The 13,409-nt window shown below is 41.9% G+C and overlaps 1 protein-coding gene across 4 annotated transcripts in view; it reads left to right on the top strand.

The window, feature by feature from the left end:
* Window positions 1–13,409, top strand: part of SCN8A (sodium voltage-gated channel alpha subunit 8) — a 178,651-nt gene that overhangs the window by 58,448 nt on the left and 106,794 nt on the right. For all 4 annotated transcript variants that reach the window (XM_079774836.1, XM_079774837.1, XM_079774841.1 and 1 more), the window contains exon 2: window positions 1,221–1,550. In XM_079774836.1, coding sequence (XP_079630962.1) covers window positions 1,275–1,550 — 276 coding nt within the window. In that variant the 5' untranslated portion in view covers window positions 1,221–1,274. The remainder of the gene's footprint in view (window positions 1–1,220; window positions 1,551–13,409) is intronic.

Below are 13,409 nucleotides of genomic sequence, written 5' to 3' on the forward strand. Positions count from 1 at the left end.
TGGACCCTGAGGGCTAAGTAGGAGGGAAAGAACAATCTCTAGCTTTAAAAAAAAATCTCAGGTTGTCTTTGTGGAGCTCACCAAACTGAAGCAAGAGCAGCACCAGGAGCAGCAGATGAACTGCTAGTAACCCCGTAAGCTTTCATGGTTAGACTCACTGCCAGGGTCCTTTGGTGACGGTCACCAAACACTGTGTTCCTTTTGGCATTAGGGAGCCCTTTGTCTCAAGGCATGGACTTAAACAAACCTGTCTAAACGTAAATGAAAATTGCTTTCAAATACCATGCTTAGGAACCATTGGCTCTGTCACGGCACTGCCTCACTTTTTCTTTTCAGCAGGGAATTGTGGTTTGTTACTCTGTTCGCTCTCCCCGTCCTTCCTGGTTTGAACGCCTCTCGGGTTGCACGCGGGCTTTTCTGCTGTCATTCATTCACCCTGCGGGGCTGCAGTGCCGCCGCCTCAGAGGAAGTCCTCTAAAAGGCCTCTCCCATCTGCTTTTCCTTGCTGCTGCGTGGGCGGTTCGCAGAGCAGGGTCTGCCCTCTCCACAGAGGAACGTGTTTTGCGTTTGTCCCTGGCAGGAACTTGGTCATCAAAGAAGGTACTTCTGAGCTTTTATACTGGGTGGATTTTACACAACTTGGTGAATTGAAAAATATCTTGAAACAGAAGAGCCAACACAGATGAAAGCTATTTTATCTATATTTTGTGCCTCCAGAGTTTTGAAAGGTTTAGTGTTTTCAGAAGCTGAAAAGACTGACAATTTCCCCTTGGGTTGTCCTTGGAAGTTAGAGTATTTCTTTGGGAAGTGGCGTTCCGGGAAAGGCAGGTGACTTGTCCAAAGCTAACATGTACGCCTGGGCGATGTTAAATGTGCCTTATACGTTTAGAAGAGAAGTTCCTTGAGGACATGGAATTTATCTTTGTACAGCAGTTGTATGTGGTGCCTAACAATGAGTTGCATCTCACGTGAATAATAAGTACTAGCATTCAGGAAACTCCTATCTTCTGACCTTCTAGCTGATCATTCCCCTGAGGGGCGGTTATGAACATGACCCAGTCCATTCATGCCGCAGATTTTTCTGAAGAGAAAAGGAACCGTGTCATGGAAGAAGCTACGTGGTGCAAAGGTTGTGAATAAAGGCTGAGGGCGATGGTTTAGTCTGGCCTCCCTTTCGAGCAGTGATTGATTGATGCTGTCTGTGTTGCCTTTCCTTCCAGAGCTGACCTGTCCTGGACGCAGCATAACTAACGAAGCTGCTGCAGGATGAGAAGATGGCAGGGCGGCTGCTCGCACCACCAGGCCCTGATAGTTTCAAGCCTTTCACCCCTGAGTCGCTGGCAAACATCGAGAGGCGCATTGCCGAGAGCAAGCTTAAGAAACCACCAAAGGGAGACGGCAGTCACCGGGACGACGACGAGGACAGCAAGCCCAAGCCAAACAGTGACCTGGAAGCCGGGAAGAGCCTGCCTTTCATCTATGGGGACATCCCACAAGGCCTGGTCGCTGTTCCCCTGGAGGACTTTGACCCATACTATTTGACGCAGAAAGTGAGTGGCAGGAGGAGGCGGGGCAGCCTCAGATGCCCCTTTCCTCACAGGCTTGGGGCAAACGGGAGAAAGAGCTGCCTCTTTGCCAAAGTTTGGATAAGTAGTTAACCTTTTGTTTCACTTCTGGCTCCTGGGGATGGTTTTTCAGTTGAATTGCTGCTAAGGGTCGTTTGTGGGCTGTGGCACTTCTGAACTCTCTTAATAAGACTTATGTTTTTGGCTCCTGCCCAGATTAGAAGAAGAGGACATAAATGGAATGGAAGTATTTAATAGAGTCCAAGAAAGATGCATAGTAAAAGATGGTATAGCCCTAAAGAATCTCACACTCACATTCAAAATTCTCTCTTTACATATAAAGATGGCCCTGGCCGGTGTTGCTTCATGGTCAGAGCGTTGGTGTGCACTAAAGGGTCTCAGGTTCGATTCCTGGTCAAGGGCATGGACCTGGGTTGCAGGTTTGATCCATGACCGGGCGAATGCAGGAGGCAACTAATCAGTGTGTTCCTTTCACATCGATGTGTCTGTCTGTCTCTCTCTCTCTTTCTCTTTCTCTTTCTCTTTCTCTTTCTCTTTCTCTTTCTCTCTCTTTTCCCCTCCTCCCCTCCCTCCCTCCTACTCTCTCTAAAAATCAATGGAAAAAATATCCTCAAGTGAGGATTAGCAAAAAATAAATAAAATAAGGATGGTGCTGGTATTGTGACATTAACAGAGCCTGTTAATTCAGTGGAGATGATGGATTTGTACTCTTACCAGCTCTATTTTTTACATTGAAGCATCGCTACTGGGCACAGGAATAGAATAGAGGAAGCCAAACTGGGTCAGTGAGGAGATACTCTGGGTCTTTGGCCGTGTTACATAGTTGTCTGGGTTGAGCGAGCACTGATTCTTGCATTAGAGTCTATCCTGTTATTCCTGTTAGTAAGGAGCATAAGTGAAAGACACCAATCTTCATTTGGTCGAATTTCAAAACTCCATAACAAATATTTGACCAAACCTTGGGTTTCTTTCTCATGATTAACTTACAAAACAAGGCAAGTAGTAGAGAAGCAAAGCCCCCTGGATAATCCACTAGCCAAGTAATTTGCCATTGAACAGTGAGGACTAACATTGGATACCATTTTAGGGGATCCCTCTTTTAACAGATATCATTTAAGTAATTAAATCAATCATTTTTCCAGATTGAGGGGGGAGGCTTTGTGTAATTATATTTTTATAAATATAAAGCTTAACTAAACTGCCTTTATTAACAACACTGCCTTTAATTAAATTGCCTTTTAGTATTTCCATTTTAGAAGAAATTTCCATTTCTTTGGCTTAATTATGGGACAGAAGTATGACGAGGCCAATAGATCTCTTGACTTAGTTATACTTATGGAAACAAATTTAGTTCAGGATGGCAAAAGCGTTTAAGACACTCTACACAAAATGGTCCTTTCCCCATGTACTTCTGTCGCAGCTCAGAACAGCTACATAATAGGAAAAAGTGGAATCAGTAGCTTATATCTTCCACTGGGAATTTAGAAAGTTTAAGGAACACAACATAATATAAAGAACAGTAGACTGGACGTAATAAATCCTGACTCTACCATAATTTACCATGCTTATTATTTATATATTTTTCTTTTTTTAGTATATGTATTTTTCAAGCTACAAAGTAATTTATGGGAAAAGAAAGTAGTAAGCGAAGAAAAAGACTTCTCAAAATGAATTCATGCCCTTTAGCGAGTCACTGCACATCTATAGACCTAAATTTTCTCATCTAGAAACTGAGAAGTTGGACATAATTTTTAAGGATTTTTTTCAGATATCAAGTTCTGGAGCTAAGCAGTTTTCATAAACTTGCATCGATTTCCCCATTTACTCTTCCCTTTTTTGAAGTCTAACTTTTTTACGGGGGCCTTTGCAAGTAGGGGTACGTGGGTGAGAGAAGAGGCAAACTCACTTTCTGGGTGAGTGAATAAGGGAATATAGAAACTTTAGCTGTTTTTAGAAAAATATTTCAGTCATTGTAAAGTTTTGAAATATATTCCCTTCCTCTTTCCTACACTTGTATCCATGGCCTTATTAGAACTATAAATGAATGATAAATTGCAGGATTCAGGTTGTGCCTACCTAAATAAGTTTGGCCAGTCGGTGTAACTTTTTCGAAAGTACTCTTATAGCAATAAACAGACAGGTAGAGCCCTTGGACCCTGGCCTTTCAGATGGCTAAAACCTCTTTTCTTTTATTTGAACTCTTTATTTTTCTAACTCATATACAAATTAAATTTTCTTTTTTAAACCTGAATTCATGTATGAAAAACATATAGAGCTATTTGCTGTCAGAGCCCAAGTGTTCCTTTTCATGCCTTCCCCATGATTCCTGCCCCACAGACAATATATAATGTATCAGACTTCAGTGGCCCTGGCCTGGGAGAGAGGAGCCAAAGAGGATGGGTTTCTGGCCCTGATCAGTATCATTCCTTAGGTACGCCAGGTATTGATAATGTTCCACTAGGGCAGTGGTCTGCAAACTGCGGCTCGGGAGCCACATGCAGCTCTTTGGCCCCTTGAGTGTGGCTCTTCCACAAAATACCATGTGTGGGCGCGCACGTACAGTGCGATTGAAACTTCGTGGCCCATGCGCAGAAGTCGGTTTTCGGCTCTCAAAAGAAATTTCAATTTGTTGTACTGTTGATATTTGGCTCTGTTGACTAATGAGTTTGCCGACCACTGCACAAGGGACCTGCTTTTCATGATAGATGGTCTGACTTAGCCTTTGGTTTCACCATAGGGATAAATAGTTCATGGAAAGAATAGCTTTAATTGTTGTGTGGTTATTTTTGAAATCCTTTAAAAATAATTGTGAAATATACCACCATACTATATCACCATGCAGAAAAGTTCATAAGTACCTAATTTAATGATTATTATAAAGCAAACAAAGTAACATCCGTGACAAGAAAGAACATTAGTAGCACTTCAGAAGTTTTAATTATACTTTTAAGTAAGGGATTTTTCAGTTGATTAAAAATAAGTTTGCTAAAGTTTACTTGGAAATCTTCAGTGGCATTACTTCTTACTAACTAGGCCTTTCACTGGGTCAGATTAGCAAGGTCTCCCCTTCATGGAAGCACACTGGGAATTAAACCAAAATAAAAAAATCTTGAGGGTAGAAATGACTTTAAGAGGACATTCCGTTCTATAGTTTTTCCAGAACTGCCTTAAATAATTCCTGCAGAATAGAATTTCTTTTCTTTGCTAAATGATGAAAGTGGATTTCTTTATTTTTTCAAATTAATTAATAATTTTTGTTACTCTTATAGAAACTTGTTTCTTATTTTCTTCCCTCTTTATTTTAAGGGTGAAAGAAAACTACTTCTCTATTAGTAAAGTTCTGGTTTCATCCCATTGTGGATTTCACACTATCCAGGCACACAGAGCCTTAAAATTTGTATATCACATTTTCAAGATACTCTTGTACCAGCTGATGCTGGTTTGAGCTGTCATATGCTTCTTGGGGTCCTCAACAGTATTGTCTATGTTGCATTTCAACTGATTTCCCCTGCTGGTTCTTGAAAAAACCTGGATCACCCTCTCTTTGGATTGCCTCAGACCCCCCAATGCTACAACATTTTCTTTGAGTCTTGGTACCTTGTTCTAATGTCTCCTTTCTTTAGATTTCTTGTTTTTCAACTGATTCCTATAAATAATTGAATTTGAGGACCACTTAAAATTTTATTTATTTAATATTTAAAATAGGTGATATATTTACATGGTTAAAAATTCAGTAAAAAGATATTCTGACAAAAGGTATTCAGTAAAAAAGTCTCCTTTTTACACTTCACTCTCTCTGCTCACTTCCTGTCTCCCTGAGCAGGTAACCACTGTTAGTAGTATCTTCCAGAGTTTCTTTATATATGTACAAGCAAAAACAAGTAGGTATTTCAAGGAACTAGGACTGTCCTGAATGCCTTTATTTTTTGTTTTCTCTCTGCTATTTTGTTATGCCTGCTAAAGTCTTAGTTTTGTTTTTTGTTTTCCCTTCTTTCATAATATAGAATCTTAAGTTTTATCAGTGTAAATTCTCAATGCACTTCTCTTCTTCCCTCACTTTTGTAGAGAATCAAATCAAGGACTTTTTCTGTATTGCTTGAAGTATATCTCTGTGTTCACTACAAAAAATACTCTCCAATGCTTAATAATAACTTGTTGAATCTTAAATGGCCACATACAGTATATTTCTAATAACTGTCTTAACGCAGCAAGAATGTCTGTGGGTAAGTTGAAAGAAAGCCTTCAGAGTAGGCTCCTACCCTTTTCTATTTCTTAAAACTGGTCATTGATTTGTGTATTCTTTTTGTTTAATTTGGTATGTCCTCTTATAAAGAAAGTCCTGGGGGTGGAGATACGGGAGGTGGAGGAGGGTAAAGTGGGGATAAATGGTGATGGAAAGAAACTTGACTTGGGGTGGTGAACACATAATACATTGTACAGATGCTGTGTTGTGGAATTGTGCACCTGGAACCTATATAATTTTGTTAACCCTAATAAATTCAACTTTAAAAAAAGTCCCATAAACAAAAATCCAAATTATAGAATTGACTGAGCCTTTAAATAGGGCACATGAGTAGAATTACCTTCTACTTTTCATGTCTACCTTTTCCTGCAAATTGAAGGCTACCTAGAATCATAGAAAATTATATTATGGTAGCCTTAGAGATCCTCTCATTTAGCCTCCTCATTTTACAAATGTAATGAGGTGTGAAGTACTTTGTTAGAAGTCAACCCACCAGCCCTGTCCAGTGTTGCTTAGTTGGTTGAGCATCGTGGGATCAATTGTGGGATCAATTCCCAGTCAGGGTGCATGCCTGGATTGCTGGCTTGATCCCCGACAGGGGGTGTGAAGGAGTTAGCTGATCGATGTTTCACTCTCACATCAATGTTTTGTTTTTTCCTATCTCCCTCCCTCCCTCCCTCCCTCCCTCCCTCCCTCCCTCCCTCCCTCCCTCCCTCCTTCCCTTCCTTCTTCTTTCCCTCCCTCCCTTCTCTTTCTCTCTCTAAAAATCAATTAAAAATATTTAGGGGAAAAAAATAAAAGCCAACACCACCATTAGTCATAGAGCCAGGACTAGAACCCATACCTCCTAACTCTTAGTTCATTACAACATATTTCTAGTTCCCTACGTTTCTAATTTTTTATGAATTGGTCCTCAGATTCAACTGGCTCTGTTCTGAAGCTAGACAGGCAAATATAGAGGCAAAAAACAAACACAAAAACCCCTGCTTTTTCATTCACATCCCTGATAATCCCCGTGATTTATGGACCCTTCTTAGGATGGGTTCTAAGAAGCACAGTGCTTCTGAGGAAAAGGATGGCATTCGTTTTAGCTCCAGGCTCTCTGGCCTTCAATATTCTTATCTATAATATATGCAAGATGTAGTTGGACCTATCTATCCTATCTAATAAAGAGGTAATATGCTAATTGACTGTCACTCCAACACACAAGATGGCCAGCAGGGGAGGGCAGTTTTGGGTGATCAGGCCAGCAGGGGAGGGCATTTGGGAGGGACCAGGCCTGAAAGGAAGGGCAGTTGGGGGCAATCAGGCCTGCAGGGGAGGACAGATGGGGGGGACCCAGGCCTGCAGGGGAGGGCAGTTGGAGGGGATCAGCCCTGCAGGGGAGGGCAGTTAGGGGTGACCAGGCCGGCCGGAGAGGGCCGTTAGGGGCAATCGGGCTGGCAGGGGAGCAGTTAGGCATAGATCAGGCTGGCAGGGGGATGGTTATGGGGTGATCAGGCTGGCAGGCAGAAGCAGTTAGGGGCAATCAAGCAGGCAGGCAGGCAGGCAGGAAGGCGAGCTGTTGGGTGCCAGGAGTCCTGGATTGTGAGAGGGATGTCCGACTGCCCGTTTAGGCCCGATCCCACCATAGGATCAGGCCTAAACGGGCAGTCAGACATCCCTCAGGGGGTTCCAGATTGGAGAGGGTGCAGGCTGGGCTGAGGGACAACCCCCCCCCCCCAACACACACACGAATTTCATGCACCGGGCCTCTAGTATCTTTATAATTGCATTTCACATTTATGCCTATCACATACGTTTTAGGAGTAGCAAACTACTAAGTAGTTTCCTTAGTGTCCCCTGTTTTCTAGCTTCTATCTCCTCCTCTTGGAAAGTACTCTGTACTTTAACGTCACCTTTTTTTAAATTAAAAAACGTATTGTTACTGATTTTACAAAGAGAAAGGGAGAGGGATAGAGAGATAGAAACATCGATGAGAGAAACATTGATCGGCTGCCTCCTGCACACCCCCTACTGGGGATCAAGCCAGAAACCCTGACCGGAATTGAACCGTGACCTCATGGTTCATGGGCTGACACTCAACCACGGAGCCACATGGGCCAGGCTAACTTTACCTTTTAACACTACCCATCCGTCTAGGTCCAGACCGGAGGCCTCTTCTTCTTACAGCCTAACTTGATTCCCCTACACCGGAACTGATTTCTCTTCCTTCCGAATTTCTATAATACATTAAGATCTTCAGCCCTATCTTTGGTAGGGTTTCAGGTTTAACTCAGGCTAGGTGTGGCAGGGCACCGTGTCCCCAACGATGCTTACATTTTTCTCCTTACATCACTAATGTTAGCGTCATCTGCTTCCCACATGAAGAACTCCAGTGATGGGGGAGAGGTAGAGAGAGAGTGTGTGTCCCATGAGCTTCTGGCAGAAAATCCTTGCAGAATCTTTTTTTCACACTTTTAACAGGTGTGCAGAGCAGAGACAGGCTGTTAAAGGAGAGTTTACATTCACTAGGTGTGATCTGAAGTGTTGCTAATGAGGTGTTGCATTGTCTCCTTTCACACGATAAACCTAGATGCTGCTTTCTGTTTTAAATAAAAACTACATATTTTAAAACTTTGCTTTATTTTATTAATTTTTTTGCAACAATATAAAAAAATAAAATTGTGTTTTCCTTATTTTATTCACCAAATCAAATTGAGGCAAATATTTGTGAGCTGATGGAAGGTAGGTCATTCTCAGGGTGATGGATTAGTGATGTTCATGTTTGGGGTTCTTTTCCACCCTCCAAGTAGCATTATCTAGAGGGAAAGGAACTTAATTAAACATTCCTAAGTCAGACTCCTCTTTTATAGCCTTAGCAAATTAGACCCAAGAGTTGTGAAATCTTGTTTCTGATCCCATTAGATGTGGATCTAATTCTAGGTGATCTTGGGCTTGTCACTTAACTATTCAGAGTCTCAATTTCCCCAACCTAGAAAATAAAGATTATGGTAATAGCTAATATCTCACTTATAGGGTGTTTTGAAGATCATTTCTTGACTACCCTATCTAAAATAATACAGCCTAGCCCTAGCTGGTGGATAGAGCATCAGCCTGCGGACTGAAGGATCCCAGGTTCAATTACAGTCAAGGGCACATGCCTGGGTTGCGGGCTCAATCCCCAGTGGAGGCATGTAGGAGACAGCCAATTAATGATTTTCTCTCATCATTGATGTTTCTATCTCTCTCTCCTTCTCCCTTCCTCTCTGAAATCAATCTATATATATAAAAGACTAAGTGACTGAATGACTGGTCGTTATGACGCGCACTGACCACCGGGGGCAGACGCTCAACGCAGGAGCTGCCCCCTGGTGGTCAGTGCGCTCCCACAGGGGGAGTGCTGCTCAGCTGAGACAGGTGCCAGATGCCAGGCTCTCGCCTCTCCCGCCTCTGCAGCAGTGCTATTGAGCGGAGCAGCATCAGCAGGGCCGGGATAAGCGGGAGTGATGCAGCGCCTGGCTTGGGCTCGGGCTCCTCTTTGGCCATCTGCGCTTCACACACTACGACATTCCTCCAGGTATGTCGGGCTGCCGGTTTCGGCTTGATCCCCACAGGCCAGGGATCGGGTCGAAACCGGCAGTCCGACATCCCCCAAGAGGTCCTGGATTGCAAGAGGGCACAGGCCAGGCTGAGGGATCCCACCGGTGCATGAATCTGTGCACTGGGCCTCTAGTAAAATATATATTTTTAAAAAATAAAATGAAACAGCCTATTGCCCAAACACTGCTTCATTTTTCTCCATCGGTGTATAATTATTTAATTTATTAATTATTCATCCTCTTGTATTTTCTTCAGCTGGAGCAGTGTCTGCCCTATGTAAGTGCTCAGTCATTATTTTTTTGAATGAGTTAATCTTATGAAACAATGCATATGAAAACACTGTGCTTTTCTAAATGCTTTGAATAGAAAAGATAACATTACAATGAAAAATTTTTCCATCTAAAATAATGAACTCTAGGAGGAAAACAAACAATTACCAATATATATTTTCCTTTCCCAAAGAATTAGTTTCCTTTAGGGTCTCAGGAAGTGGATCAGGAAATAGGTTTCCTGATGTTTTGGGGGTATTTTTCAGAGGGCTAGATAACTATTGTTAAGTGTTATCAGTCTTAACATGCTTCTTGTAGAACCTTAGAACTCGAGACTTTATAAGAGGGCATTAGGTAACAACCTCTATCTAGTGCTTGAATTGATACCTGATTTATTGGTAACACGTGTGTATTAAACAAGTTGTCCTGTTGTGTCTACCTGTATTAAGTATTTTGTTTTTTTTCTTGGCTGTATGAGCTATAATAATGACTATAAAGGAAATGAGAGAAGCTGACATGGAATATATAGCAGCTTGGGTTGCCTCGTAATAAAATATGACCCATTTATTTAACAAATACTTCTTGAGTACTTCCTATATGTGAGGCATTGGGTTGTTATGGGGGGGGGGAGATTAATAAAGTCAGTTCTTTACTATTAATTAGCTTATAACATGGTGTATAATGTGATACCACTTTTGACAAAGGGACCCCAGAATGGGCCTTACTTTCTTCATAGTAAGAGTGGTATTTGGATTACACCTTGGATTTTAGGAAAGAGGGATAGACTGCAACACTCTGGCACAAAGAACAATATGAACAAAGGCTCAGAGACAAGGACATAGGACAATTAAGAAAAAGCTGAGTCGTATGATTTGACTGGAATGTGGGGAAATGACTGAGGAGCAATGGGAGACAAAGCTGTGAAGGGAGAGCTGGAGCCAAATCACAGAGGACTTACAATGTTAGACTAAGAAGTTTGGTGATGACTTGATAAGCCGTCGGGATCTACTGAAGGATTTTGAATGGGAGTAAGGACATGTAAGCAAAGCTGTGTTTTAGGGAGGTGGGCGTGGCAGGGGTATGTAGGATGGACCAGGAGGAAAGAGAACTGGGGCAGAGAGACCAAACGTGGAGTAACGAGGGTCTGAACTATAGTGATGGAAGTGGAAAGTAAGGGGAATGGATACAGTCAAGTATTTTGTTATTGTGGAGGACGAAGGAGAGTTGAGCATTCAGTCATTCATTTGATAAATTGTTACTGAGCATCTTCTGTATGCCCAGCCTCTGTTCCATGCCCTTCAGAACAAAACAGACAAGTTCTATACATTCTTGGAACTTAGTTTTTGTTGGGAGACAAGCTAAGAAGTAACATCGTTACGGATAATGGTAAGTGCGTTAGTGACGATAATATGGTCCAGGTACTTTAGTTTGTGGTGCCCTGACTTGGTACAGAGATTAAACTTGGAGAATCCAGAATAATCAAAGGCTACATGATTACTCAGACATTAATGTATTAATTAGGCTTTAAGCTGGTACTAAATTATAAGCTTTAAAAGGGACCTATAATGCAGAGATTCTGAGTTGTTTCAAAGCCAGTATTGTCACTCTGTGAAGAGTTTGCCCATCTTGGATTTTTAGTTCAATACATTTCTGCAGATAAACCTATAATTTTCTCCAGAAAAGAACTCCTGGCCTTCTTGTCTTTGTATAAGTACTAAGTTGTGATTCCAAAGTTCTGAGCCACAGAGTGAGTCAACTGTTGCTTGAATTCTAGGATGTGTGTTATTAGCTAATCACCTCAGTCCTAACATTCCACTGATTGGTAATTTTAGGAATTAAAAGTCTATGATGGCTTCTCCAGGGTGTGAGTTATGAAACCTTACTCTGAAAACTGACCTGTTCAATGGGTTATTTAATAATAATCATTTAAATGTTGGAGGATGTTTAAAGATTACAATGATATTGATCATCTTCTGACAATACTTTTTAATTTAAATTTTATTTTTCCATTACAGTTTACATTCAGTATTATTTTGGATTAGTTTTCAGGTATATAGCATAGTGGTTTGAACTTTATAAAGTGTTCCCTCCAATATTTCCAGTACCCACCTGGTACCATACACAGTTATTATGATATTATTGCCTGCATTCCTTATGCTGTGACTATTTTGTAACTAGCAATGTGTACTTCTTAATCCCCTCACCTTTTTCACCCAGTCCTGAAACCCTCCTCCCCTCTGGCAGCCATCGAGTCTTTTCTCTGTATCTATGAGTCTTTTTATTTTGTTTATTTGTTTTGTTCTTTAGATTCCAGGTATAAGTGAAATCATATGGTATTTGTCTTTATCTGACTGACTTATTTCACTTAGCGTAATATTCTGTAGGTTTATCCATGCTGCCACAAGTGGTAAGATTTCACTCTTGTTTATGGCCTACTGATATTCCATTGTATATACACTGAGTGGCCAGATTATTATGATCTCTGAACGCATAATAATCTGGCTACTCAGTGTATAGCCTATATAATAAAAGGCTAATATGCAAGTTGTCCCCTCGACCAGGAGTTTGACCAGCACACAGGCCGGCCAACCGCCCATGTCCCCTCCACCTGGCCAGGCTGGCCGGACCCCACCCATGCACAAATTCATGCACCGGGCCTCTAATATATATAACGCATAATAATCTGGCCACTCAGAGTGTGTGTGTGTGTGTGTGTATAACGCATAATAATCTGGCCACTCTGAGTTTTCTCATTCTGAGAGAAGCTCCAAGAGTGATCTAGGAGTGAGGGAAAGAAAGGGAGAAAAAGCTGTGAGCTGGTGGGCGCTGTGTGTGTCTGTGAGTGTGTGCGGTTGTGAGTGAGTGTGAGTGCTGGCCCCGCCTCCCCGTCCCCGTCTCCGCTGCCACAAGTCCCCACCCACCAGAGCCTGCTGCACGCGCAGCCTGGGCCTTAGGTTGAGCCTCCGGTCGGTCGTTGTGGATGTGATGGACCCAGGGTTTTTATATATTGGGTTTAACCATATTTTAGAGTTCTTTTTTAGTCAAGGAGAGTAAGACTCTACTTCATTGTACAAAGGGATGCTTATCTTACTAATTGTTTCCAAATTCACGTTAGTTTTAAAATTCTTCACCTGTATCCTGTTTGACACATGTAACATTAGGATTGCCCCCTTATATGACAGTTTCTGCCAACTCTGATTCTAGCAGACTTTTTGATACAAGCTCGGAAGAGGCACTCCTCTCCAGACACTTTGTTGAAGTAACACAGTGTGGTCTATGGAATTAAGTTTGAATAAAAGATTCCTTCAGTTTCAGAGAATGAGGTGTCCCATCTGCTGTCAAGGTCAATCCCTGTGCCTTTGGCCTCAGTCTCTAGAACTTCACTCTCTCAGTTGTCCCCTCTCTTTTCTGCACTTTCAATCTTTCCCTCTCATGTTTGTTCCTCCCCCTCAGCCTGTAAACATACGCAAAATCTCTCTCATCCTAATGAACCCTCTCTTGACCTCAGATCCCTAACTAACCTAATCTCTTCTCATGCCATTGAAACTTTTAAAGAGCAGCCTTTTCTCACCATCACCACCTGCACATCTCCCTCCCAGTCCTCCATCCTTGCAGCCCGGCTCTGTCACCTTACCTCTAGACTGACATTCCCACGATAAGATCCTCTAGGATTTCAAGTTGCCAAATCTAACAGACATTTTTTTCAGTTCTTATCTCACTGAACCTCTG

This window comes from Cnephaeus nilssonii (assembly GCF_951640355.1).
Source record: "Cnephaeus nilssonii genome assembly, chromosome: 6".
NCBI classification, from domain to species: domain Eukaryota; kingdom Metazoa; phylum Chordata; class Mammalia; order Chiroptera; family Vespertilionidae; genus Cnephaeus; species Cnephaeus nilssonii.